The 23963-nt window shown below is 38.6% G+C and overlaps 1 protein-coding gene across 2 annotated transcripts in view; it reads left to right on the forward strand.

Annotated features, from left to right (window-relative positions):
• Positions 1-15: 15 nt before the first annotated feature.
• EXOC5 (exocyst complex component 5) overlaps positions 16-23963 on the forward strand; it is a 53438-nt gene continuing 29490 nt past the window's right edge. The window contains exons 1-6 of one of the 2 annotated variants that reach the window (XM_086320535.1): positions 16-383; positions 15281-15375; positions 16005-16152; positions 17192-17386; positions 21051-21115; positions 23925-23953. In XM_086320535.1, coding sequence (XP_086176661.1) covers positions 261-383; positions 15281-15375; positions 16005-16152; positions 17192-17386; positions 21051-21115; positions 23925-23953 — 655 coding nt within the window. In that variant the 5' untranslated portion in view covers positions 16-260. The remainder of the gene's footprint in view (positions 384-15280; positions 15376-16004; positions 16153-17191; positions 17387-21050; positions 21116-23924; positions 23954-23963) is intronic. The other variant, XM_086320536.1, reaches the window with a different exon arrangement.

A 23963-nucleotide genomic window follows, 5' to 3' on the forward strand; every position in this document is an offset into this window, starting at 1 on the left:
CGCAGCTCCACTTCCGGCGTACGAGGCGGTGACAATGGGAGCGGCGCGGGCGGCGCTGGGAGGCAGCTGACAGGCGTCTGCAGCTTCGCTTCATGGCCGTTCTCCCGCCCCGCCTGGGCTCTGTGGGGAGCGGGGCGGCCCGCAGCGGCCGGGAGCCGGAGCTGGCGAGCCGAGCGGGGACCTGTGTACCGCGCCGCTGAGGCGCAGCATGTGAAGCGGAGACGGCATCCAGTGCGAGGCGTGCCTCTCAGCCGGCCGGGATGGCCACGACGGCCGAGCTGTTCGAGGTGGGTCCCCGCGGCTCTTCAGGGAGTGGCAGGCCCGGGCTGCGGGCAGAGGAGTGGGCGTTCGCCGCTGCCCGAGAGCAGCCCGACGGAAGGAAGGTGCGACGGCGAAGGAGTGGGGTGGTGGCTCGGGTGTCGGCGCAGGCGGAGCGTGAAAGGGGGGAGGGGTAGCTTGGGGCCCCGGGTGGGGAGGTGGGCAGGGGTGCGAGCCAGGAGTCCTAGCAGAGCAGCGTCGGCTGGAAGGGAGCCTCGGGGTTTGGGCTTTGGAAGATGAGCTCGGGATGGGACGGGCTGACTTAGGGCGCGGAAAGAGGAGGCTGACCCAGGTCTGGCGAGTTCCGTCTTGTCGCCTGGATCCCCGCTGGTATTCTGGGGGGGGGGGGGGGCGGCCCTTGAGATTGGGACGACAGGGGGCTTCTCGTGATTGAGTAATGACTCCGTTAGCCAGTGTTGGAAGCGCCGCTTTACCAGTTTACCCTTTCATTTGAGAAGGCTGTAGTCTCTTTTTAGGACAATAGAGGCCTACTAAACCCTTCCCACTGAAGAAAGTCAAAACTAAAACTAACATTTGTGTTCGGGTCTTGAGGAGTTGAAGTGTAACGCGTGAGACATTGACATTCTAATGTGTTTCCTGGACCGTTTTCAGTCTCTAAAACTTACAACTGAGCTAAGGGGAATCCAGTGTGAGAAGCTGTGATGCTTGAGATAATAGAAGAGGAAAATTTTAATTGGACCACCTAACAACAGGCTATCTCCTTTTGTGAAAGAAATGAAAGCTGAGATGTGAAGGAGAGAGAAGGATGGACCCTTTTTGTGTGTGCTTATGTTTCATACTGAGTAACAAAAGTGTAGGTAATAATTAAGAAGACAATAAGTTGACAGTAGATAATTTCTCCATAGGTGAAAATTGTATTCTTTTTTCTGTGTAAGATTCAGCAGGCTTTGTTTTGTTATTTTGGGTGGTTTTTTTTTTTTTTTGGCTTAAAATTTGAATGCCACAGCTTTTGTAACAACTGGGAACTTTTCATTTGTTGCTGTTAATTTAACTATGTTTTGGAATTCTGTCGGCTTTTGGATAGATAATGCATTTGTTGAGGAATAGTGTATGCTATTGTTATAATAAATTGTAATAAAATAGTAATTTGTGAGTGAAGGAGTATAATTATTAGAAAGAATTGGGAAATATTAATTATATTTCCTCAGATTTAAGTGTAGGGACATATGTTTATTGCATTAATTTCTCTAACTCCAAAATTGTGCCATTTGTTTATTGATTGACAGGAGCAGGGAGACCTTCTTGCTAAAAGCTTTTACTGTGTGTTCCTGAGCCAGATACTAATTTATGAAGTTGAAATCTTTCATGAAATAGGGAACCAGCCAGCTGTTAATATACAGAAAACTGTTAACTTTGTCATACCGTTCATAAGATATTACCCTTTGGGCTTATGAATTCCCAGTTGTCTTTTTTTCTTTAAATGTTTGATCATATGAGTCCGCATATACTTCCTTGAAAATGTATTTGATTTCTGTTCTGCATGGGGGAAGGAGAGGAAATAGAGAAATATGTGTAGTTTATTTTGCTTTCTCATGTCTTGCCATTTACTAAGGTAGTTAAACTAAATTAGGGTCTGAGTTAATGCAATGACATCAGTTATGAGAGCACGTAATACTTAACAGTGATAATACAAACAACTAGTCCTGTGTCCACAGGGTTTATAGAGTGCCCTTGATTGAACATGCTTGTGGATCTTAACACATGTGACTTTCTCTTTGCTGACCATGTGTAACTTGTTGCTTCATCAAAATTAAAAGTGTATTACATTAATAGTTACAATTAAATGTTAATAGGAATGATAAGTTTATTTATCTTTTCAGCCCTACAGTGGATTCTACCCTTGAATAAGTTTTCACTGCTAAGTGAAAAGTTGGTCTGTTTGCTTTACAGGGAGAAGGAAAAAAGAAAAGAACCAAACTTTAGCTATCGCTGCCATTTCCTGTTGCTATTGCCTTTAGAAGATAGCTTGTAGGACAAGTCAGGGAGTGCCTTTTTTTCTCTTATTTTCCTTCCTTAGTCACAGCTGGAGAACTATGGAAAACAGGTTAGGATGTAGTCAAGGATATTTAGTTTTTATGCATCCTGGCTTTAATGTACCAATAAATTGGATTGTGCCTTAATTTTTTCACACTGAAAAAGAAGTTAAAGCAAAATTATGCTTTGCATCTGTGAAATGTCTTAAGTGTTAACCCTGTTTCTTTTAAAATCTTGTTGATCCTGTGAGACTTCCTTTTTAACATAAACATTTTCATACAACAAAAGTGAACTACACGATATTTCCTCAGTTGACAGAAAAGATTTAAAAGTTCTGTCTGCAGTGTTTCTAAATGATCACCTCAGGATGGACATTCTAAAAAGAGTTCATATGTGGTTTGTGTTATGTCTTCTACATATAAAAAGTGGCTGGGATAGTAAATTTTTTCTCTGTTGTCATAAGTATTCTTCTCTTTTCACTGCACTGCTGAGAACTCTGTACTCCCTTCTCGCTTGCTGTTTTTCTCTCCTGTCATTCTTCTGCTTGGGCAAGTTACCTTTACGGGAGGATTCTTTGTTAAGCAGAGTCTGTTGAGTACCTACTAAGTTAATGAGGCTTCATGTCTCAAAGAATTTGCTATAGACATATTAATCCTATGAGATGTGAAGAAAAAACACAACTGGTTTAGAGCCCAAAAAAGTTTTGGATATGGGCATGCTTTATTTCATTAGAGATTTACAATATTCCTTGGTATGTTAAAGATTTTAAGAAGTTCATTTCCCAAACTTCTTTGACCATGACAATGTTTTATTTTCTACTATTAATTTTGTGAATTCCATGGAACATTGGAAAATGTTGAATTATAAATGGAACTTGCCCTTAATGTTAAATAGAGGGGAGAGAAGATAGATATATAGCTACATACTTTTGAAATAAAGTTATAAATGGTGTCAGGGGTCTAGGTAAAGTGCTATATAAGTGGAAAGGATAGGAAGATTACCTCTAGAAGTGGGAAAGGATTAGAAAGTGGCATTTGAATGAAATACAAAGGATAAATTAAATTTGAGTTTGTGAAACTGGGTGGAGGGACATTCCAATAAAGCAGACCATACAAGTGTAGACCCCCAAAACAAGGGAAGGGTTCATCTTAGTTCATGAAGTATAGCATGCATGAAGACGAGGAGTGGCATGTAAGGTAAGAGTTTTTAATCACTGAGAATTAAGAATTTGATTTTTTTTTCTTTTTTGTAAATGTGGATGCATTAATAATAGTGCTTGAAGTCAGGTAATTGGACTGTGGTGACAATGACTCTTTGACTTCCAGATTAGAATTTGAACAGTGAAGAACACCTTTGTATAAAAACATATTTATGTCTCTTAGATTTCAAAATAAGTTACACAGACTGAAGACTTATTCAAAAAGATTCTGTTGTTCAATTAACTAGTTAGTAATGAACATGAAATATACAAGTAAGGACCACTCCTTTACTTTCAAGATGTTGATATGCTACTTGTTTTAGCCATCAGATCAGATCAGATCAGTCCCTCAGTCGTGCCGGACTCTTTGCGACCCCATGAATCGCAGCACGCCAGGCCTCCCTGTCCATCAACTCCCGAAGTTCACTCAGACTCATGTCCATTGAGTCATATTAGCTATTAAATACGTATTTATGGAACTTGGCCATCGATTATAGTATCGTGTATAAAATGGATTCATTCAGTAAACATTTAGCTTTCCTTACCTCACCTACCCTAGGCCAGAAATCCTTCCAGGTACTGGCATTAAAAGATGGTTTGAGTTAAAAATCTAGTTGAGGGAGTGAAAGAAAAACAAAAACAAAAACATTTCTTCTCTCAACACTTTACCAGTACTCTCAGTATTGCTTTACTTCTGACACCAGATGTATGGGGATGGAGGTTTTTTTCCCACAACAATTCAGTTTTCCAACAGACACTGACTGGGTTTTCTACAATTCACTCTAATTCTGATACTGTTTACCTGGAGTTAGCTTAAGTCCCACAAAGGGCTCGAAGTTAAGGGCTCAGTCTCACAAAAATGACCCTACTCTGGATATCAGTGTTGTCATCTCTTTCTGATTGGCCAGCCATAAATTGGAGGTTCTCATGACCTCCTCTTTGGGTTCAGTAGTTTGCTAGAATGGCTCACAGAACTCAGGAGAACAATTTAGTGACTAGATTACTGGTTTATTAGAAAGCTCAGGAACAACCAGAGGGAATAGGCGCATAAGGCAGAGTATGGAGGAGTACCACGCTGCCATTCTCTCCTTGGGTGTGCCACCCTTCGAGCAACGTGATATGCTCCACAACCAGGAATTTCCCTGGTTACCCCACACTTAAGGGATTTTTATGGAGATTTCATCATGTAGAGAATCAATTATTCACTCAATCTCTAACCCTTCTCCTCTTCACAGAGTATAGAGGATGAGGCTGAAAGTTCTGGGCTTCTAATCATGCTCTATCTTTCTGGTGACCAGCCACCATCCAGGAACCCATCAAGAGTTGCTTCAGTGGAGCCAAAGGTGCTCCCAGGAGATTCCAAGAGATTTAGGAGTTCTGTGTAAACCACTCCTATCAACTTTGTCACTCAGCAGATTAGAAGAGTTTTAGGAGGACTGTGTCAGGAACCAGGACCAAAGACCGCTGGAACAAAAGCTCTCCTGGCATGCTTATCACTTAGCCTCGTAGTTGTCTTGTGTGTGCTTTCTTTTAGCCTTTCCTCGGGTAGGATGAATCCCATTTTGCTAGCCTGAAACAAAACATTTGTAGTGCTTTTCAAAAGAATTAGTGTTCAATAAATGTAATTAAATCCACCGCAAAACACAGTCTCATGAAAATAAAATCAAATGTGGTTAAAAGGAGAAGCCAAGTGGGTACAATTCATTGAGTTCCAGTGCTGGAATCACGTAAAGCTCGTGTTTGGTTTCTAGTAGAGTCTTGGATTTACAGCACCATTAGAATGCCTATTTTTTATTTCTAGAGTGGAGCATGGTGGTCCTGTCTTTTTTTGGTTTTGGATATAAGGGGCAAATCTTGATTTTCAAGGTCCTCAGCAGGGGATTTAGCTATGGGCAAGCAAGTATCTTGAATTATTGTGCATCTGCAATGTGCTCAACGTTATTCTGTTGACCACAGCTGGAAAGTAAGAGAAATAGATGACAAAACCTGCCCTTGCTTTCAATTTAAGTGTAAGAAGAGAGAAACTTACAGATGTTACTGCTTCTGCTGCTAAAGTCACTTCAGTCGTGTCCGACTCTGTGCTACCCCCACAGACAGCAGCCCACCGGGCTCCCCTGTCCCTGGGATTCTCCAGGCAAGAACACTGGAGTGGGTTGCCATTTCCTTCTCCAGTGCCTGAAAGTGAAAAGTGAAAGTGAAGTCGCTCAGTCGTGTCCGACTCTTAGTGACCCCTTGGACTTCATCCTACCAGGCTCCTCTGTCCATGGGATTTTCCAGGCAAGAGTACTCGAGTGGGTTGCCATTGCCTTCTCCCACAGATGTTAGTATAAAGCAATAAATGACAAAATGGAAGTGTTACTGGTATCAAATATTATTCTGTGTTGGGATTTGAATTTTTAAGCCTCGTGTGCACGTGTGTGCGTGTGCTTAGTTGTAGCCAACTCTTTGCAACCCCATGGACTGTACCCTGCCAGGCTCTTGCGGTCCATGGGTTTCCAGGCAAGAATACTGGAGTGAGTTGCCATTTCCTTCTCCAGGGGATTTTCCTGACCCAGGAATTGAACCCTGGTCTCCTGCATTGCAGGCAGATTCTTAATGAAGTGGGCCACCAGGGGAGCCCTATCAGCTTCATGGGGATTGTTTAAGAGTGAAGACATCAGTTGAGATAATCTAGGGAAAAAATCCTTTTCCCAAAAGTATCCTTGTGGATTGAGTAACTTGGTCACAGGTAAGGAAGCAGAAGTAACATGAGTTTGAAGAGAAGATGAGAGTAGGCTCGTGGTAGTGTGCCTGTTCATTTTGGGGTGCAAAGAAATCAGGTTAGGTAGTTCTGGATAAGGAAATGGCAACCCACTCCAGTGTTCTTGCCTGGAGAATCCCAGGGACAGGGGAGCCTGGTGGGCTGCCGTCTATGGGGTTGCATAGAGTCGGACACTGAGTGACTTAGCTTCAGTAAAATAAGAACTTAAAAGGGTAGATTTAAGAGCGTGAACATCATAGTTTTGAAATTGCATAGGGAAGTTTCTGACTAAAAGTGAATAGTGTTTTAAAGATTAGTTTGACAGTGGTCTGTTACATAGTGAATTTAAGAAAAGTACTTTCTACAGGAAGTACCTGAACCCACTTGTTAGTTGCTTTAATAGGACCCAGAAATACTTCTTCCTGAAATCCTCTGAGCCTTTTTTTTTTTTTTTTCACCTTGGTAAGTGAAAATATTATAGGTTCTTTGAGTTTGTAGGTGGCTGTAACAATGGACACGGGTTTGGGTAGACTCCAGCAGTTGGTGATGGACAGGGAGGCCTGGTGTACTGTGGTTCATGGGGTCGCAAAAAGTCGGACACGACTGAGCGACTGAACTGAACTGTAACATATTTTATTGAATATTTTTGAGAAAGTTTAGTTGGATTTTCTCAAGGAGAAAGTGTTAAATTAGGGATTTATGTTCCTGTTCAAGGGCTTGAGGTCTTAATTTTTAATAGAAATGACTACAAACCCCATATTTTTATTACAATTGGTAATAAAGAATATGAAACTTATAAGAATATGAAATCAGTTTAACAGATAAACATACTAATAAATTATGTGAAGTTTGTCTTCCCTGGTGGCTTAGTGGTAAAGAACCTACCTGCCAGTGCAGGAGATGCTGGTTTGATCTCTGGATCTGAAGGTCCTTTGGAGAGGAAATGGCAACCCACTCCTTTTTTCTTGCCTGGGAAATCCCATGGACAGAGGAGCCTAGCGAGCTACAATGTATGGGGTGGCAAAGAATCAGTCACAATTTAAGTGACTGAGCATGCATGCAAAGTTGAATTTAACATGATAGTATCTTTGTAGTACATACTTAGATCGTTTTGGCTGATTTTGCTTTTAATTACTATAGAAAAATAGAGATTAAGATATACTTTTGTTAGATTCATGAAATTCTAGAAGATTTTGGGGGGAATTGTTTACAGGTATCTTTGAGAATCCTCAGGAGGAGTTGGTCATTTAGAGGTCTTGAAGAATTTGTTAATTTGCCTTTGCAGTGCTAAGTATTAATAAGTTACTGGGATTTATTTAGTTTTATAAGCAGAAAAGATTTTTTGTTTTTTCAAAACTTCCATTTTTTTAAAATCAGCAACTGATTTATCTTTAACTCTTGTGATAATTTGATTGCCTCAAGATAAAACCTGCACTTCACTTCCAGGATACTGTTCTCTCCTAGTAGTTCCTCCTCCTTTACTGGTCCCTCTTATTTTGTCTCTTGATGGTTTCCTTTCCTCTTCCTATTTCCACATGTTGGCATGCCCTTCTTCCTGGGTGATCTAATCCAGTTCTGAGGTTTTAAATAACTTTAAAATTATATCTAGCACCAGTTTCTTCCCTGTCATACAGCTTATTTTTCTATGTGCTTTACATTTTCACATGTATATCAGATTGGCATCTTCCGCATATAATATGCAGAATAGAGCTCTTGTTTCCCCACTCCCTTTTCCATCTCCTTCCCAGTCTCAGTAAATGGTACCACTCACTGTTCATACAGTTGTTCTGGTTGCAATGATGATTCCCTTTTAAAATTTCTTGCCATATCCAGTTTATCAGCATTCAGTTCACTCACTGTATCAGTTCAGTTCAGTCGCTCAGTTGTGTCTGACTCTTTGCGACCCCATGGACTGCAGCATGCCAGGCTTCCCTGTCCATCACCAACTGCTGGAGGTTGCTCAAACTCATATCCGTTGAGTCAGTGATGCCATCCAACCATCTCATCCTCTGTTGTCCCCTTCTCCTCCTGCCTTCAATCTTTCCCAGCATCAGGGTCTTTTCCATTGAGTCAGTTATTCACATCAGGTGGCCAAAGTATTGGAGTTTCAACTTCAGAATCAGTCCTTCCAATGAATATTCAGGACTGATTTGCTTTAGGATAGACTGGTTTGATCTCCTTGTATTCCAAGGAACTCTCAAGAGTCTTCTCCAACACCACAGTTTGAAAGCATCAATTCTTTGGCGCTCAGCTTTCTTTACAGTCCAACTCTCACATCCATATGAACAGATCCTTTAAAAGGTCATGAACCTGGCGATTTGACAGTATCCCTTACATTGCTACTTTGATCTGAGTCATTAGCATCTCTTGACTAGACTACTACAATGTTGTAGGTTTTCTCAGAGAAGCTGACTTTAAGACAGTTTAGTCCCATGGACGGAGGAGCCTGGTGGGCTGCAGTCCATGGGGTCGCTAAGAGTCAGACACGACTGAGCGACTTCCCTTTCACTTTTCACTTTCATGCATTGGAGAAGGCAATGGCAACCCACTCCAGTGTTCTTGCCTGGAGAATCCCAGGGACGGGGGAGCCTGGTGGGCTGCCGTCTGTGGGGTCGCACAGAGTCAAACACGACAGTAGCCGTGTGCAGAATATTTATTAGAAAGTACCCTTGGGGTGAGTATATGTGAAAGGACAGGGTAGATAAGCAAAACTGGGTCTTAGGAGAAGTAGCAGTACAGTGCTGACCCAGCAACAGTGGTGATGATTCCTATGGGAAGTTCTGAAACTAAAATTACCTGTCAGAGTTGCCCTGATTTTTACTCAAGTGGTCAGGCCTTTATATCCTTGTCTTAGTAATTAGATAGAGACCACATTGGCTTTCCCAGGTGGTGCAGTGGTAAAGAATCTGCCTGCCAGTGCAGGAGACGCAAGAGACCTTGTTTGATCCCTTTGTTGGAAAGATCCCCTGGAGTGGGAAATGACAATCTGCCCCAGTATTCTTGCCTGGGAAATTCCATGGAGAGAGGAGACAGTCCATGGGGTCGCAAAGAGTTGGATGCTACTGAGCAGACACAGACAACATTGGGAAAAGTATGGCATTGAGTGAAGGAGCTCTGTGCAGCTGAAGGATCCCTGAAAATACTGCCAGGTGAATGCTCTGCTGGCAGCACTGCTGGCAGCTAGAGCAAGACCCTTCTTGAAGGAATATCTGGACTACACATCTGTGTTCCCTGCAGAACACTCCTGTGCCACTAAGCTCCATGTTTTCATATACATTGGTGGGGGGAGGAGACAGGTAGCTCTTCTAGCACTCCATTTGGGGTTCTTACCCTGGAGGAAAATTAGAAGTGGAATGAGTGGCAGAGTCATCTTGTCTACCTGGTTATTTATTCTTCTTCCATAGTAAATGTCTCCTTGTGGATGTTAACATGTGATACTAAGATCTTCATACTTCATGCCCAGTCTCACGTGTCCGTTCTTGTGTGTCAACCCCAGATTTCCCTGTTCTCTTTCTTCCAGTCTTTCTCCTCTGATAGCTAGGTCCTTGGCCACTATCCATGAGTCCATGTATATTCTAACTAGGTCAGTTTTCTGACCACCCATGAGGATGAACAGTCATTGCCTTTTGGGAGGATATTTTTCTTGTCACCGAGTTTCAAGGCCACTGCTGAGGGAAGTTGTGATTGCAGCTGCTGTTCATTTTTATTTGACACCAACATGCTTAGCCAACTCTTAATGAATTAAGCTCATGCTTTTCCTTCTCTGTCATCTGGTTTCAAGTGATTCCCATAAGGCCATACGTATGAATTAAGGGAAGCATGCTAGTGCAATAGTAGTGAAAAACATGGGCTACCTGCGTATTCGTTTGCTTTCTGGCTCTGTTCTTGTTTGATTCTGGGGCTACTACTTCCATCTTAATGATGAATAGTTTCTGGATCTACTTAATACTTAACATCATGATTTCTTGAGTCCATTGAAACCTAGACCTCCAACGAAATCTTATGACCCCATGGATTATACCTCACCAATGTGGCCTTGGATTAAATACCCCCTTGTATTACAATTTCTCAGGTATAAAACTAGGCTATATTAATAGAACCTACCTCATAGACTTGTTAAGTATGTGTTAAATAAGATTGTAAGTGCTAGGCACATATTTGGCACATAGTAAACACTTTTAAAAATTGGTCATTACCGTCTTATTTAGAAGTCTTTCATGTGTTTGTCAGACTTTCTAAAGTTCTGAGTAGCTCTAAGCATAAATTCCTTTGAGTCATTGTTTCTCAATTTGTGCTTGTAAATTAAGATTTGTTAAACATGTCAACTCTTTTGTCTCAAGTGAGGTAGACTCAGGTATGATTATATAAATATGTTTGCTAAGAGTTGGAGAAGGCAATGGCACCCCACTCCAGTACTCTTGCCTGGAAAATCCCATGGAAAGAGGAGCCTGGTAGGCTGCAGTCCATGGGTCGCTAAGAGTCAGACATGACTGAGCGACTTCACTTTCCCTTTTCCCTTTCATGCATTGGAGAAGGCAATGGCAACCCACTCCAGTGTTCTTGCCTGGAGAATCCCATGGGTGGAGGAGTCTGGTAGGTATGGGGTCGTGAAGAGTCGGACAGGACTGAAGTGATTTAGCAGCAGCAGCAGCAGCTAAATGAGTAAATTGTATTTTAGAGGATCAGAATATTTACTTTGCAGAATATCTAACTCATCCTTATGATTTAATCATCAATCATGTCAGCACCTGGGTAAACTGAATTTATTTATTTATTTGCAGTTATTCCAAAATATTGGCATATTCCCCATGTTATATAATACATCCTTGTAACATATCTTACATCCAATAGTTTGTACTTCCCATTACCCCACCCTGATACTGTCCTCTTCCCTACCATTGGTAACCACTAGTTTGTTCTCTATATCTGTGAGTCCACTTCTTTTTTGTTATATTCACTAGTTTGTTGTATTTTTTAGATTCCCCATTATAAATGATTTTGTACAGTATTTGTCTTTTTCTGTCTGATATATTTCACTTTCAGCATAATGCCCTTCAAGTTCATCTGTGTGCTGCAAATGGCAAAATTTCATCCTTTCTTATGTGTTGAGTAGTGTTTCATTGTATCTATATACTGCACCTTCTTTATCAGTTCACCTGTTGATGGATACTTACATTGCTTTCATATCTTGGCAATTGTAAATAATGCTGCTATGAACATTGAGGTGCATATATCTTCACAAATTGCTGTTGTTGTTATTGTCTTTTCAGATATATACCCAAGTATGGAATTTCTGGGTCATATGGTAGTCCTTGGCTTCCCTGGTGGCTCAAATGGTAAAGAATCTGCCTGCAGTGAGAGAGACTTGGGTTCGATCCCTGGGTCGGGAAGTTCCCTTGGAGAAGGAAATGGCAACCCACTCCATTATTCTTGCCTGGAGAATTCCATGGACAGAGGAGCCTGGTGGGCTGCAGTCCATGGGGTTGCAAAGAGTCAGGACATGACTGAACAGCTAATATACTTGGTAGTTCTATTTTTTGTTTTTTGAGAAATCTCCATACTGTTTTCCACAGTGGCTGCACCAATTTTTATTCCCACCAACAGTGTAACAAGGGTTCCCTTTCTCCACATCCTGGCCATCATTTGTTACTTGTGTTCTTTTTGATGATAGAGGAGAAGGCAATGGCAACCCACTCCAGTACTCTTGCCTGGAAAATCCCGTGGATGGAGGAGCCTGGTAGGCTGCAGTCCATGGGGTCGCTGGGGGTCAGACACGACTGAGCGACTTCACTTTCACTTTTCACTTTCACGCATTGGAGAAGGAAATGGCAACCCACTCCAGTGTTCTTGCCTGGAGAATCCCAGGGACGGAGGAGCTTGGTGGGCTGCCGTCTATGGGGTCGCATGGAGTCAGACACGACTGAAGTGACTTAGCAGTAGCAGTAGCCATGTTGAGCATCTTTTCATGTGCTTTTTGGCCATCTATATGTCTTCTTTGGGAAAATGGCTATTCATTTCTTCTGCCCATTTTAAAATCTAGTTTGAACTGAATTTTTTAAAAGTAGCTAGCAGTTTTGTTTGCTTTTAATGCCTTGATCATATCGTATGTTTATATTTCCTAGAACTGTATTACTCTGGCTGCTATTTTTCAGTTATTTTGACCACTATGAAAGAACCTTTTAAAAAGAGTCTTTAAAATTTTTTAAAAACCTATTTATATTGTTATGTGTTCTTGCTGCTACTGCTGCTAAGTCGCTTCAGTCGTGTCCGACTCTGTGCGACCTCATAGATGGCCTCCTACCAGGCTCGTCTGTCTCTGGGATTCTCCAGGCAAGAACACTGGAGTGGGTTGCCATTTCCTTCTCCAATGCATAAAAGTGAAAAGTGAAAGCGAACTCACTCAGTCGTGTCCGACTCTTAGCGACCTCATGGACTGCAGCCTACCAGGCTCCTCTGTCCATGGGATTTTCCAGGCAAGAGTACTGGAGTGGGGTGCCATTGCCTTCTCCGGTGTTCTTGCTACTTGATGTTTATTTTTTAGCAATAACTGATATTAACACTAATAAAAATTATGGTTTTCTTTTAAAATATGTACAGTTTGAAAGTTGATCATGGATTTTATGTATACAAGGCATGTGACAGTTTATCAATTTATCAATAAAATTATTGGCTTGTATTTTAATGTTAAAAGACAGAATCAGTGATGTGCATGTGCCTTCATGTGGCAGTTTTCACCTTTTTAGCTTCACCTCTTATTCTCACCACCTAAACTTTAGGCACAAGGAGCTATTTGTAATTTCCCAAAGCAGTGGAAACAGCAATTTAAATCTCAACTCTGCAGTATACAGCTTTCGTTATCTTGGGCAAGTGTCCTCTCTAAGTCTCAGCTTCCTCATTATAAACTGGGGATAAAATAGGACCTCTGGTCTTAACTGCACACAGTGAATGTTAAATGATTATGTGAGCCGTTATTCTCGTTGGTGTTTCTCCTCTTTTTCTGATGGTTGTTGTTCTGACTGAAGCTTATCCTCTCAGTCCTCCTCGCATATCAGACTGGTAAGCCATTCTCTCAAATTCCAGTGTGATGTGATGATGATAAAAAGACAGGTTATCATCTATGGGTTTTAACTGTCAGTTCTGTCTACATCCTTCCATATGTGGTATTTGTGATCTAGTCCATTTTCCTTTAATGGGTTAAGCTCTATCTTCTCTTTTCCTAATGGTCTGGAAAACTGTTCCATTTTTTTTCTGGCTGATTTTTCTTCTTTCCTCTGGTCTCAGCTAAAGTGTCATGCTCTCAGAAAGTAAGACTGTTGCAATACTCACTTTTTATACCAGTCTTCTTTCATTTCCATCTTCCCTTCATCTCTGTTGCTGTTTTTTAGAGCATTCAGGAATTTCTTTCCCCCACATTTATCACAATTGTGATTAGTTATTTCTGTAATTACTGTTTAAGGTTTGTATCCTTTGTAGAAGATCATTTCTGTGAGAACTTGCAGAGACTTGTGTATTGAATTCACATCTGTATTCTTAGTGCCTGCCACAGTGCTCAACACAAGAGTAGCTGTTTACTAAACATTTGCTGAATTAAGAAATATCCTTTTTCCATCACTCAACTACCTATTGAGTTAACAACTCACTCAGCAATGTTAGTACTGAAGTTTGTGTACAAATTTTAAATTTTACTTGTCACGTACTATTACTGTATTCTTTATACTTTTTCCCTGTTCATGTTGTAAGTTTCTGAAGGGTGCCATTTGTGTTATATACATCTTTTTATTCCAAAGCCTAACAGACTGCTTGGCAGTGGAAATTTTATTGTTCAGTGAATGTTCATCAATGAAAATATGTTTTTAAAGTATGATTAAGAATGGAAAGTTTTACAGATACAAGAATTCAAACTGAAATCACCAACAAATGCTATCAGTTTAAGTTACATGCTAAGTGTGAGGCAATATATATGATACCTGTTTATATGAAATAGGGTAATATGGAAACTATGTAAATTCATGTGTTAATATTATGTTTAAAAAACACATTATCAGCTGATGGTGAACATTTGAATGATAATTTTCTTAATTGGGCCTTCTATTCTGATATTTTTTTTAATTCTTTTTTTCTATAAAGTTTAGAAAATTTTGTCTTGCTATTTTAATATTAGATATATGTGAGCATTTTTTATCATTTCATTAAATTTTTTTACAACATGATTTTAATAGGAACATAATTTTTTATCCTGTAAATTGAGTATAATTTTTCAATAATGATTCTGTTGATATTTCTGTAAGTAACTTTTCAGCATTATACATATTACAGAAATTTTGCATTCATACCTACTTTTTCCCTTAGAGTTTTAAAAGTAGAATTACTGGGTTAAATGGTGTGAGTATTTGTAGACCTGTTGATGTTACCAAAATGTTGCTTATTGCCCTCTAAAAATATTGTACATTTTAACTTTTCTAACAATAATGAGCCCACTCCAGTGTTATTGCCTTGGAGAATCCCAGGGATGGGGGAGCCTGGTGGGCTGCCGCCTATGGGGTCGCACAGAGTCGGACACGACTGAAGTGACTTAGCAATAAAGAGAGTGTGAATTTCAGCCTACCTGCTCCTGTATTGCATATTGTAATTAAGGAAATATTGTATTTAAATACTGTAATTAAGGAAAAAGAAAAAACGTTGTCAGTGAGGCCCCCCAAAAAGTAATAACTTGACCTTATTTGATTTCTAGTGAAGCTTTATAGGTTTCATGTTTCTTGGCCATTTTTATTTCTTCTATAAATTGTTTTCTTTGCTCACTTTTCCATTAGTTTGTTCCTGCTTATCAAACTCTTTAATATCCTAATTTTCATTAAATGATTTGTTTATTGAAGACTTTTTAAATAGAAGAAGCTTGTATATTTTAATAATTAGATATATTTAATTAGTAGTTTAATTTCAGTTCTCACATAGTATTACCTATTTCATTTTTGTAAGTAGTAGTAAGTTATGTATGAAACTTTTAAAAGAACATTTATTTTGTAAACTAGGAGCCTTTTGTGGCAGATGAGTATATTGAACGTCTTGTATGGAGAACCCCAGGAGGAGGCTCTAGAGGGGGACCTGAAGCTTTTGATCCTAAAAGGTGAAGTAAAATTTTTTTTTCATAGACCCAATCTAGTACAAGTTTGTGTCTGGAACAGAGGTGACTGTTGGAATTCCTTTCAATATTCATGAAAAGGGAGTTAACAACTGGCCAATAAAAGGAAGAAGCATTAGAAGCTTGAGCTTTATTTATTTTTCCTTTTATGTTTCTTTTATTTTAGAAAAGGACTTTAAGTGACATGGGGGAAAGGATTTTATTGCATTATGAGAATTTAATCTTTTCTCCAATTAATAATAAATTAGAAATTACTGGTTATACCTCTAAAATAAAACATGTTGAGTATGCCGTTTTAAGTATTGTTGTAAATTGGGGGAACAAAATTCACCATACCTCGAATACACAGTATTATGTTTATATAGTACATTTTACCCTTTTGACTATTTCTGTAAAATTGGTTTCATTTCTGGGGGTTAATCTGGAGATTTCCTATGAGGTTTTCATTTATATCAGAGATAATCCCTAACATAATGCTAGAGAGAAAATTAACATGTTCATCCCTAACTCAAGGAATGCTCACTAATACTTTATTTACAATTATAAGTGAACTGATCAGTTCCTAGTGATCAATTATAGATGGATTGATACATATTCTAATTTTCTTTTGTTAGATTATTAGAAGAATTTGTAAATCATATTCAGGAGCTCCAGATAATGGATGAAAGGATTCAAAGGAAAGTAGAGAAACTAGAGCAACAGTGTCAGAAAGAAGCTAAGGAATTTGCCAGGAAGGTACAAGAACTCCAGAAAAGCAATCAGGTAAACTGTTAATTGAATAATGAATATACAGACTTTAATATGTTTATATCCTTTCAGTTTTAAGTTTTTTTTTTAAAAAGTCTAGTCAAATAGTAATTGTTGAGGTTTCTTTATACTGCTCGCATCTCATGTCATAAAATGTTAATTAATTGTTACCAGGCACTCTTGGTGCACTTGTTTGTTACTGAGTGATGGTTTGGGGTTAGAGTACTCCCTTCTTAGGATGGGATGGTATTCAGTACAGTGTGGTCCTTGCTTCCTCTCTTAACAATGCAAATTTTTAAGAATGATACCTCGGCAGACCTGTATTTTTAGGGAGTCATGACTAGCTTGGATATTTAGGTATTTATTTGCATTCTCATTTAATCATAAAGCGAAATAATAACACCAGACCAACTATTGTCTGGATCAGATTTTTCCCTAAAGGAAACCTAGTCTGGGAAGTTTCACAGAAGTTGTGAGGCAGATACCCTAATGAGAATGCTAGTGTAACTGGGAAAAGCAGATGCAGAACTCTTCCTCAGTCTATTTTGGAGAAAAACTAGACCATTAGCATTAGGGTGACTCTAGGGTACATAGGCCAAGCTTCTTAGCCATTCTTACTTCTTAGGCCCTAGACTTAATCAGGAACCTCTGAACCTCTTTCACATCCTGAGCCTGATGTGGAACTTGATTGACCTTTAGTTAGAAGTGTAGTTAGAAGAGCATGTTTAGCATTGCTGCCTTGTAGGGGTTGTTTGTTCTTTAGTATTAAGGATTAGCTGGCTGATTTCTACTCAGTTTTCATATGTTTAGATTCCTTCACTTAAGCCTGTATAACTGTTAGAAAATATTTAATAAACATTTATTAATAAATTAATAAATATTAATATTTAATAAAATAATAAAACAATATTTACGTAAGATAATGTATTTTTAAGTAGTTAAAGTAATAGATTCAAAATACTTCTAATGCAAATTCCCCTTGGTAATAACAATAGTATTAATAGTTAATCTGGGTTCTCTGATTGTATTTTATGCTTGTGCATGTTTCTCCTAGGTTGCCTTCCAACATTTCCAAGAACTAGATGAGCACATCAGCTATGTAGCAACCAAAGTCTGTCACCTTGGAGACCAGTTGGAGGGGGTAAACACACCCAGACAACGGGCAGTAGAGGCTCAGAAGTTGATGAAATACTTCAATGAGTTTCTAGATGGAGAACTGAAATCTGATGTTTTTACAAATTCTGAAAAGGTGAGCACTGTCAGAAGGATAAAAGCATGTAAAAACATTACTAATAATGCTCTAATTATGAACTACAATTGCTGCTTTCCAGAGTCAGACTTCCAGTCACTGAGTAGCTGACTTATTAAAAGTCTTTATTCTGAAAAATACACTTGCCAACAAAATTTATATTCAAATTTTTAGTTGGATTGCCTGGTATTTTGTTTATGAAATGTGTATGGTTTAGAAATATTTAATTATGTTAATAAGTATTTCTTTTTCATAATTGACTTTTAATATTAAAAGAATTTAATAGTCATATTCCCCTGGGTGAGGGGGTGGTATGACCCTAAATCATTTACAAACTGAACTATATTTCTGTGAAAGAAATTCAGAGCTTCTGGTTTTTGTTACTTGAATAAAGTTCTTTTATAAAAATTAAAGCATAGTTTGGATCAAAAAGAATTGAAAAATCCAAATTAATTATTCATGTTAATCTTTTTCATAGCACTAGTCACTTAATCCTGGTCTAAGGTTGTATGGTGTTGGTTACTCTACAATCTTGGGAGAAGGTTATTCAGCTCATTTTCTTCCCCTCAGGGGGGGAAAAATTAAGAGTGCATGAAAAAATAGACATTCTTATGGATAGTATATGCACATAGTAATAACATTGTCTATTAATATGTTGAATACAGTCTTCCAGAATATTTTCCAGGCTTACTCCACGGGATATCTCAGGTAGTGGAATGTTAAAAGCTAAGTTGTTTTGAAGTTCACTTTGAATTAAGCAACACATTGTTTTGTGAGTAGGAAATATGTGGATTTATGGAGTTTATAATTTTTAGAGATCTTTGAAAGAAATGTTTATATGTGTAGAGAAAATTCCTCTATAGAAAAGACAGTATTTTAAATAATGAGTTCCAGGAATTATGTTTATAATATAAAGTAGAGCTGATAAGATTAATATCAAGAACATAATCATACCTAAACTCTTATAAAACGCTGGCAATATATAGCTTTTATACATTCATGTGATTCTCACACGCACACATACACATAGGGCTTGAATACCAAACTGTTTTTCAGGGTACAGTTTTGTTTTGTTTGAATGTTTTTGTTTTGTTTCCTACATGAAACATACATATTTCTAATGTATTATACAAGTATATATTAATACTTATATATATATTTTTAATTGTTTTATATATATATATAAAATTGTATGTAATTCAAGTCTTATACCTTGGGTTACCTTGGATTATACCTGTTGGATTGTAAAGTATATTTATGCTTTGTTATAAACAAAATGCAGATATTTTACCCAGTGCGAGTTGGTCTGTTTATTTCATGCAGCTCAAGGCAGCCATTTAGAATCTAGAGAAAAGTAAATATTTTAAAATTGAATGATTACGTGTGTGTGTGTTTGTGTGTGTGTATGCTCAGTTGTATCCTACTCTTCTGCTATGGACTGTAGCCCACCAGACTCCTCTGTCCATGGGATTCTCCAGGCAAGAACACTGGAGTGGGTTGCCATTTCCTTCTCCAGTGCATGGAAGTGAAAAGTGAAAGTGAAGTCGCTCAGTCGTGTCCGACTTCTAGCGACCCCATGGACTGGAGCCTACCAGGCTCCTCCGTCCATCGGATTTTCCAGGCAAGAGTACTAGAATGGGGTGCCATTGCCTGCTCTGTCACTTGGTCACTAGCTGTCTAATTTTTGAGGAATAAGTACAGACTTAACAGCGTTTAAGCTAAGTCCTCTTATTTTCTTTCCTTTATGTCACTCTCTCCCATATCTCATTTTGTTTCATCTTGTTTCTTTTTTTCTTATACTTTAGTCCTCTTTTCACAATTGTCTTGTTTTTCTCTCATGTCTCCCATAGATTTTGGGTTACTGTTGAGTCATTATTTTTGGCCTGGTGCTGTCACAGTTAACTACACTCAGGAACCTCATATATGGTACTAGATTGCTAATTATTAGGTAAACTTCTGGCTGTTTCAGTTTCTGCACTGTGTACCAGCCACCTTGCCAGTGGAAAGGAAAATCACCCATGTCGGTGTGTGATTGTGGAAGGAATTAGAATGGGAAAAGATAACACATCTTAGTCCTTTTTCTTCCTGCTCCATAGTCATTTTTGCTGTTTTTTTTTTAATCTTTGCTTTTCAGAATCTTCTAATTTTCTTCTCGGGGAAAAAAAACAATTTTATGTCCATAGTATGTATTCCCTTTTACCTTCATCTTTACAAAGTATGTTAGTTGTTTTTCTTTTTAGAATCATGACTTAATGTTCTCCATGTAGATAATGCCTGGTGGCCCTGATTATCTTTAACATGTTAGCTTTGGGTGGTCTGTCACCTCACGCTGACATCAGTAGCAGATGTAAGCAGGTTATTAGATTGTGGTTTTGAAAACTTCTGTGCCTAGAGTGTATTTTAACTGACAGATGACTTTAAGAACTACTGCGCTGAAAATAGTTTTTGTAAAATAATTTGGTAATTCGATAAAATCATATGTTATTTACTCTGCTGTACTTCTTCCTATATTAAGTGAAGTTTGCAAACACTGCATAATGGGGACTTCCATCTCCTAACAAGAACACACTCCTGATGGAAACATAAAGCATGTACCTGGCAGGTTCCTTCTGAAGGGAGTATTGGTAAGGAGAAAATGGTGGACCTTGCTAGTACCACTAAATGGCATGTTGAAAAGTGACCTTGCAGTGTTAATTTATGCTCCTGTGCAGCAGAATTAAACTGAGCGTCTGGTAACTGAAAATGGCAGTGACATGCTGACTAGGAGAGAAGTAGCTGAAGCAGAAATGCTGTCTATATTCATTCTTGTTTGGCATCAGCAGTATCATTTGGCCTTGCTCTTTTTTTCCCACTGTTGTTTGCCAGACTTCACATGAGTACTCACTTAGAAAGCTCTGTTTGAAGGTTCTCAGCTCTTCTGTCAACGTTTGTAGGAGTCTCTTTCTTTTTTTCTTTTTTTTTCTTAGTGTTAAAGAAAGTGAATGATAAAATCAGTTACTAAAAGTGTGCCAAAATTAAACTCAATGCTTATTTGAAATTTGTTTTCAAAAGTTAGCATATATAACTCTCTATACATTAATATGAATAAGCACAAATTTCTACATTTAAAAAATTTTAGACTCCTTGTCTAAATCCTTTAGTTACACAGTTTGAATAAGTACAAACATTTTTGTCATATTCTATTCAGAAGACTTCATGTTAACAAGTTTTAAAACTTTATATGTTCATTAAATGACAAGCATTTTATTATTTTCTTCACCTAAAGTGGGCTATATGCACCAGTATGGTCTGAATTATTTTCATAAATCTTGTTTCCCTGTTCATAAACTCACAAGATACTTAAACTCGCTTTCAGCAGTCAATTATTTGAATTTTTTCAGAGTAGATTTGAACTGCAGGTTTCATTGGGAAGGGATTGTGGCATTATAAAATCACAAGATTTCGATACCATAATGACAAATGTTTATGTTTCAATGACTCATTATTGGTGATACCCCAGATGTATTCCTGTTGCTCACAAGATTTTATTGTGTATTTTAAAAGAAAATTGTTTGGGTGAGAGTCTGTGGACATACATATGAGAATATTACTATTTTTAAATACAAAATTATTTTTTGATACATATAAAGGTTTTTTTTTAATTATTGCTTTTATTTTTTAATAGATAAAGGAGGCAGCAGACATCATTCAGAAGTTGCACCTAATCGCCCAAGAGTTACCTTTTGATAGGCAAGTTTATTTCTCAAGAGTTAATTTGTCTTTATGGTGTGTAATGTATGGAATAAAATTGTACTTTTACCTGTGTTACTCATTAATTCAACAAGAACTTACTGAGGACTGCCTTTAAAAGATACAGTATGCAATAGTTGATTGAAAAAATATGGTCTCTTAGCAACTAAATTTAATGATATATGTTGAAATAATCTCAATCCTTTTTCTTTTGAAAAAAAATTGATGGAGAATTTTGAAATTGACAAGTGACATTTTGAATTTTCTTTTTTTTTTTGGACTGTGATAACAGTGTAGAAGGGCACAGAAAGATTAAACATGGTTTCTTGAGCTGCTTTTTCCTCTAGATGAGAGTTCTTAAGCTTTTGGGAGTGTTGGACACCTCTGAAAAGCTGGTGAAAGCTATGAAATTGCCTTTAAAAAGTTCAGATAAACAGACTGTTGTATACAATTTCTTGGTGTTTTAGACCATTTAACCTATCTGAAGGCTCCTTCCTAGGGACCTTAAGGTTACAAAGTCCTGTTTTAGATGCCAGGCCTTAGGACTATTGCTAAGTCAGGTATTAATGGTTTCAACCTTAAAGAAGCTTCACTGAGAAGAAAATTCTTTCATGGTTTCCTTTAGTCCATGGAATGTCAGACTCTAATTTTATTAATAGTGGTTCTCCCATTTAAATATCTGGAAAAACATATCTTCTCTTAAAACAGATAATGTATCCTTTTGTGGTACTTGAAGATCCTCGAGTATAAGTAGAATGTAAATGTATTACTGTACTTAAAGTTTGCCCATTATGTCCCAATATTCCCTACCCATAAATATATTTTATTTTACTTGGAACTTTGTGTCATCATAAAGAGTTAGCAGTAATAATCATTTAGCTATTATTGATACTCTTATGCTTGTCCAACATTATAAGCAATGATTTTTAATGTCACCCACAAAAAAGCTTTTATTTCAGAGTTAAACCATTTACTTAAATGGATAAAATGTATGGCTCACAATGGGTATATGATAATTTTCTCCCACCCATACAAACATCAGACGTATATACTCATCTTCTCCCACTTCTCAGTTACATACTTCTCTTACAGTTTTGTTTTAACCTCTCTCCCAAGCCTTAGAATTGAATTTACATCCTAATCAAATTTAATTTTCTCACAGAGATCAATATAACCTAATGTATTCTGTACTCTGTGATCCACCCCAACTTTGATATATCAATTTTGTTGTCTGTGTGCTCAGTTGCTAAGTTGTGTTTGACTCTCTGTGACTCCGAGGACTATAGCCTGCCAGGCTCCTCTGTCCATGGGATTTCCCAGGCACAAATACTGGAGCGAGTTACCATTTTCATCTCCAGGGGTTTTACCAACCCAGGGTTCATTCAAACCCACGTCTCCTGCTTGACAGGCAGATTCTTTACCACTGAGCCACCTGGGAAGCCCATATCAATTTTGTATAGTTCTTTGAATTATTAGCCTCTTTATCTATCTTTGGCATCTTTTTTGCCATCCCCTCACCTATCACTTTAATTATGTGAGATCTTTCAGCCTTAATTTTCCATGTTGTGCATTCCCCTCGGTGAAGGCAATGGCACCCCACTCCAGTACTCTTGCCTGGAAAATCCCATGGATGGAGGAGCCTGGTAGGCTGCAGTCCATGGGGTCACTAAGAGTTGGACACGACTGAGCGACTTCACTTTTACTTTTCACTTTCTTGAATTGGAGAAGGAAATGGCAACCCACTCCAGTGTTCTTGCCTGGAGAATCCCAGGGACGGGGGAGCCTGGTGGGCTGCCGTCTATGGAGTTACACAGAGTCGGACATGACTGAAGTGACTTAGCAGCAGCAGCATTCCCCTTTGATATTTATAATTTGAAAAAGTTCTAGTGTATTTTAATTGATATTTTAGTTTCTGAATTTGCAGAGGTTGAATGCTAGGCACACACATGGGGTCCTTTTTATGGCTTCTATTTTATTTTTCCAGTTTTAAAATAACTCGTTTATATATCAGTTCAGTTCAGTCGCTCAGTCGTGTCCAACTCTTTGCAACCCCATGAATCACAGCACGCCAGGCCTCTCTGTCCATCACCAACTCCCGGAGTTCATTCAAACTCACGTCCATCGAGTCAGTGATGCCATCCAGCCATCTCATCCTCTGTCGTCCCCTTCTCCTCCTGCCCCCAATCCCTCCCAGCATCAGTCTTTTCCAGTGGGTCAACTCTTCGCATGAGGTGGCCAAAGTACTGGAGTTTCAGCTTCAGCTTCGTTTATATATACTTATTGTTTATTTTCTTTTAAGTGACAGTAATGAAACTTCATATGAGAAAATCCCAACAGAAGGCAAAAGAGACAAATATCAAGTGAATTTAAAATGCCAATGAATATGAGTAGGGACAATAAATCAGTTGTTAGGACTGGTTCAGTTAATTAATGTCTGGTTCAGAATTCCTCCCTCTTTAAAAGGGATTTGGTTATTCTGTGTGAATTTCCTCAGTGAGAACAAGATACTACTCATCTGAATTGCCGGGTTTCAGCTTTGTTAAATTGTGTGCTTCCTGTCAGCACTCTCTCCCCTCTGGCCTTGTCTTTGGCCTCCTTCCTCGGCCACACCCTCCCTCTCCCTCCCTTCCTCCCTCCCCTCCCTTCCTCCCTCCCCTCCCTTCCTCCCTCCCCTCCCTCCTATCCTTTATGAAGACATTTAGTATGGAGAATTCCAATGTATCCCCATTCTCCCTTTTATTAATACCTTACATTACTATGGTACATTTGTCACAAATAATGAACTTCATCATTGGTTTCTATCTTTCAGATTTTCAGAAGTTAAATCTAAAATTGCAAGTAAGTGGGG

The sequence above is a fragment of the Bos grunniens genome, chromosome 10 (genome assembly GCF_055505025.1).
Source record: "Bos grunniens cultivar Pamir isolate PY7600 chromosome 10, Bosgru_T2T1.0, whole genome shotgun sequence".
Lineage (NCBI taxonomy): Eukaryota > Metazoa > Chordata > Mammalia > Artiodactyla > Bovidae > Bos > Bos grunniens.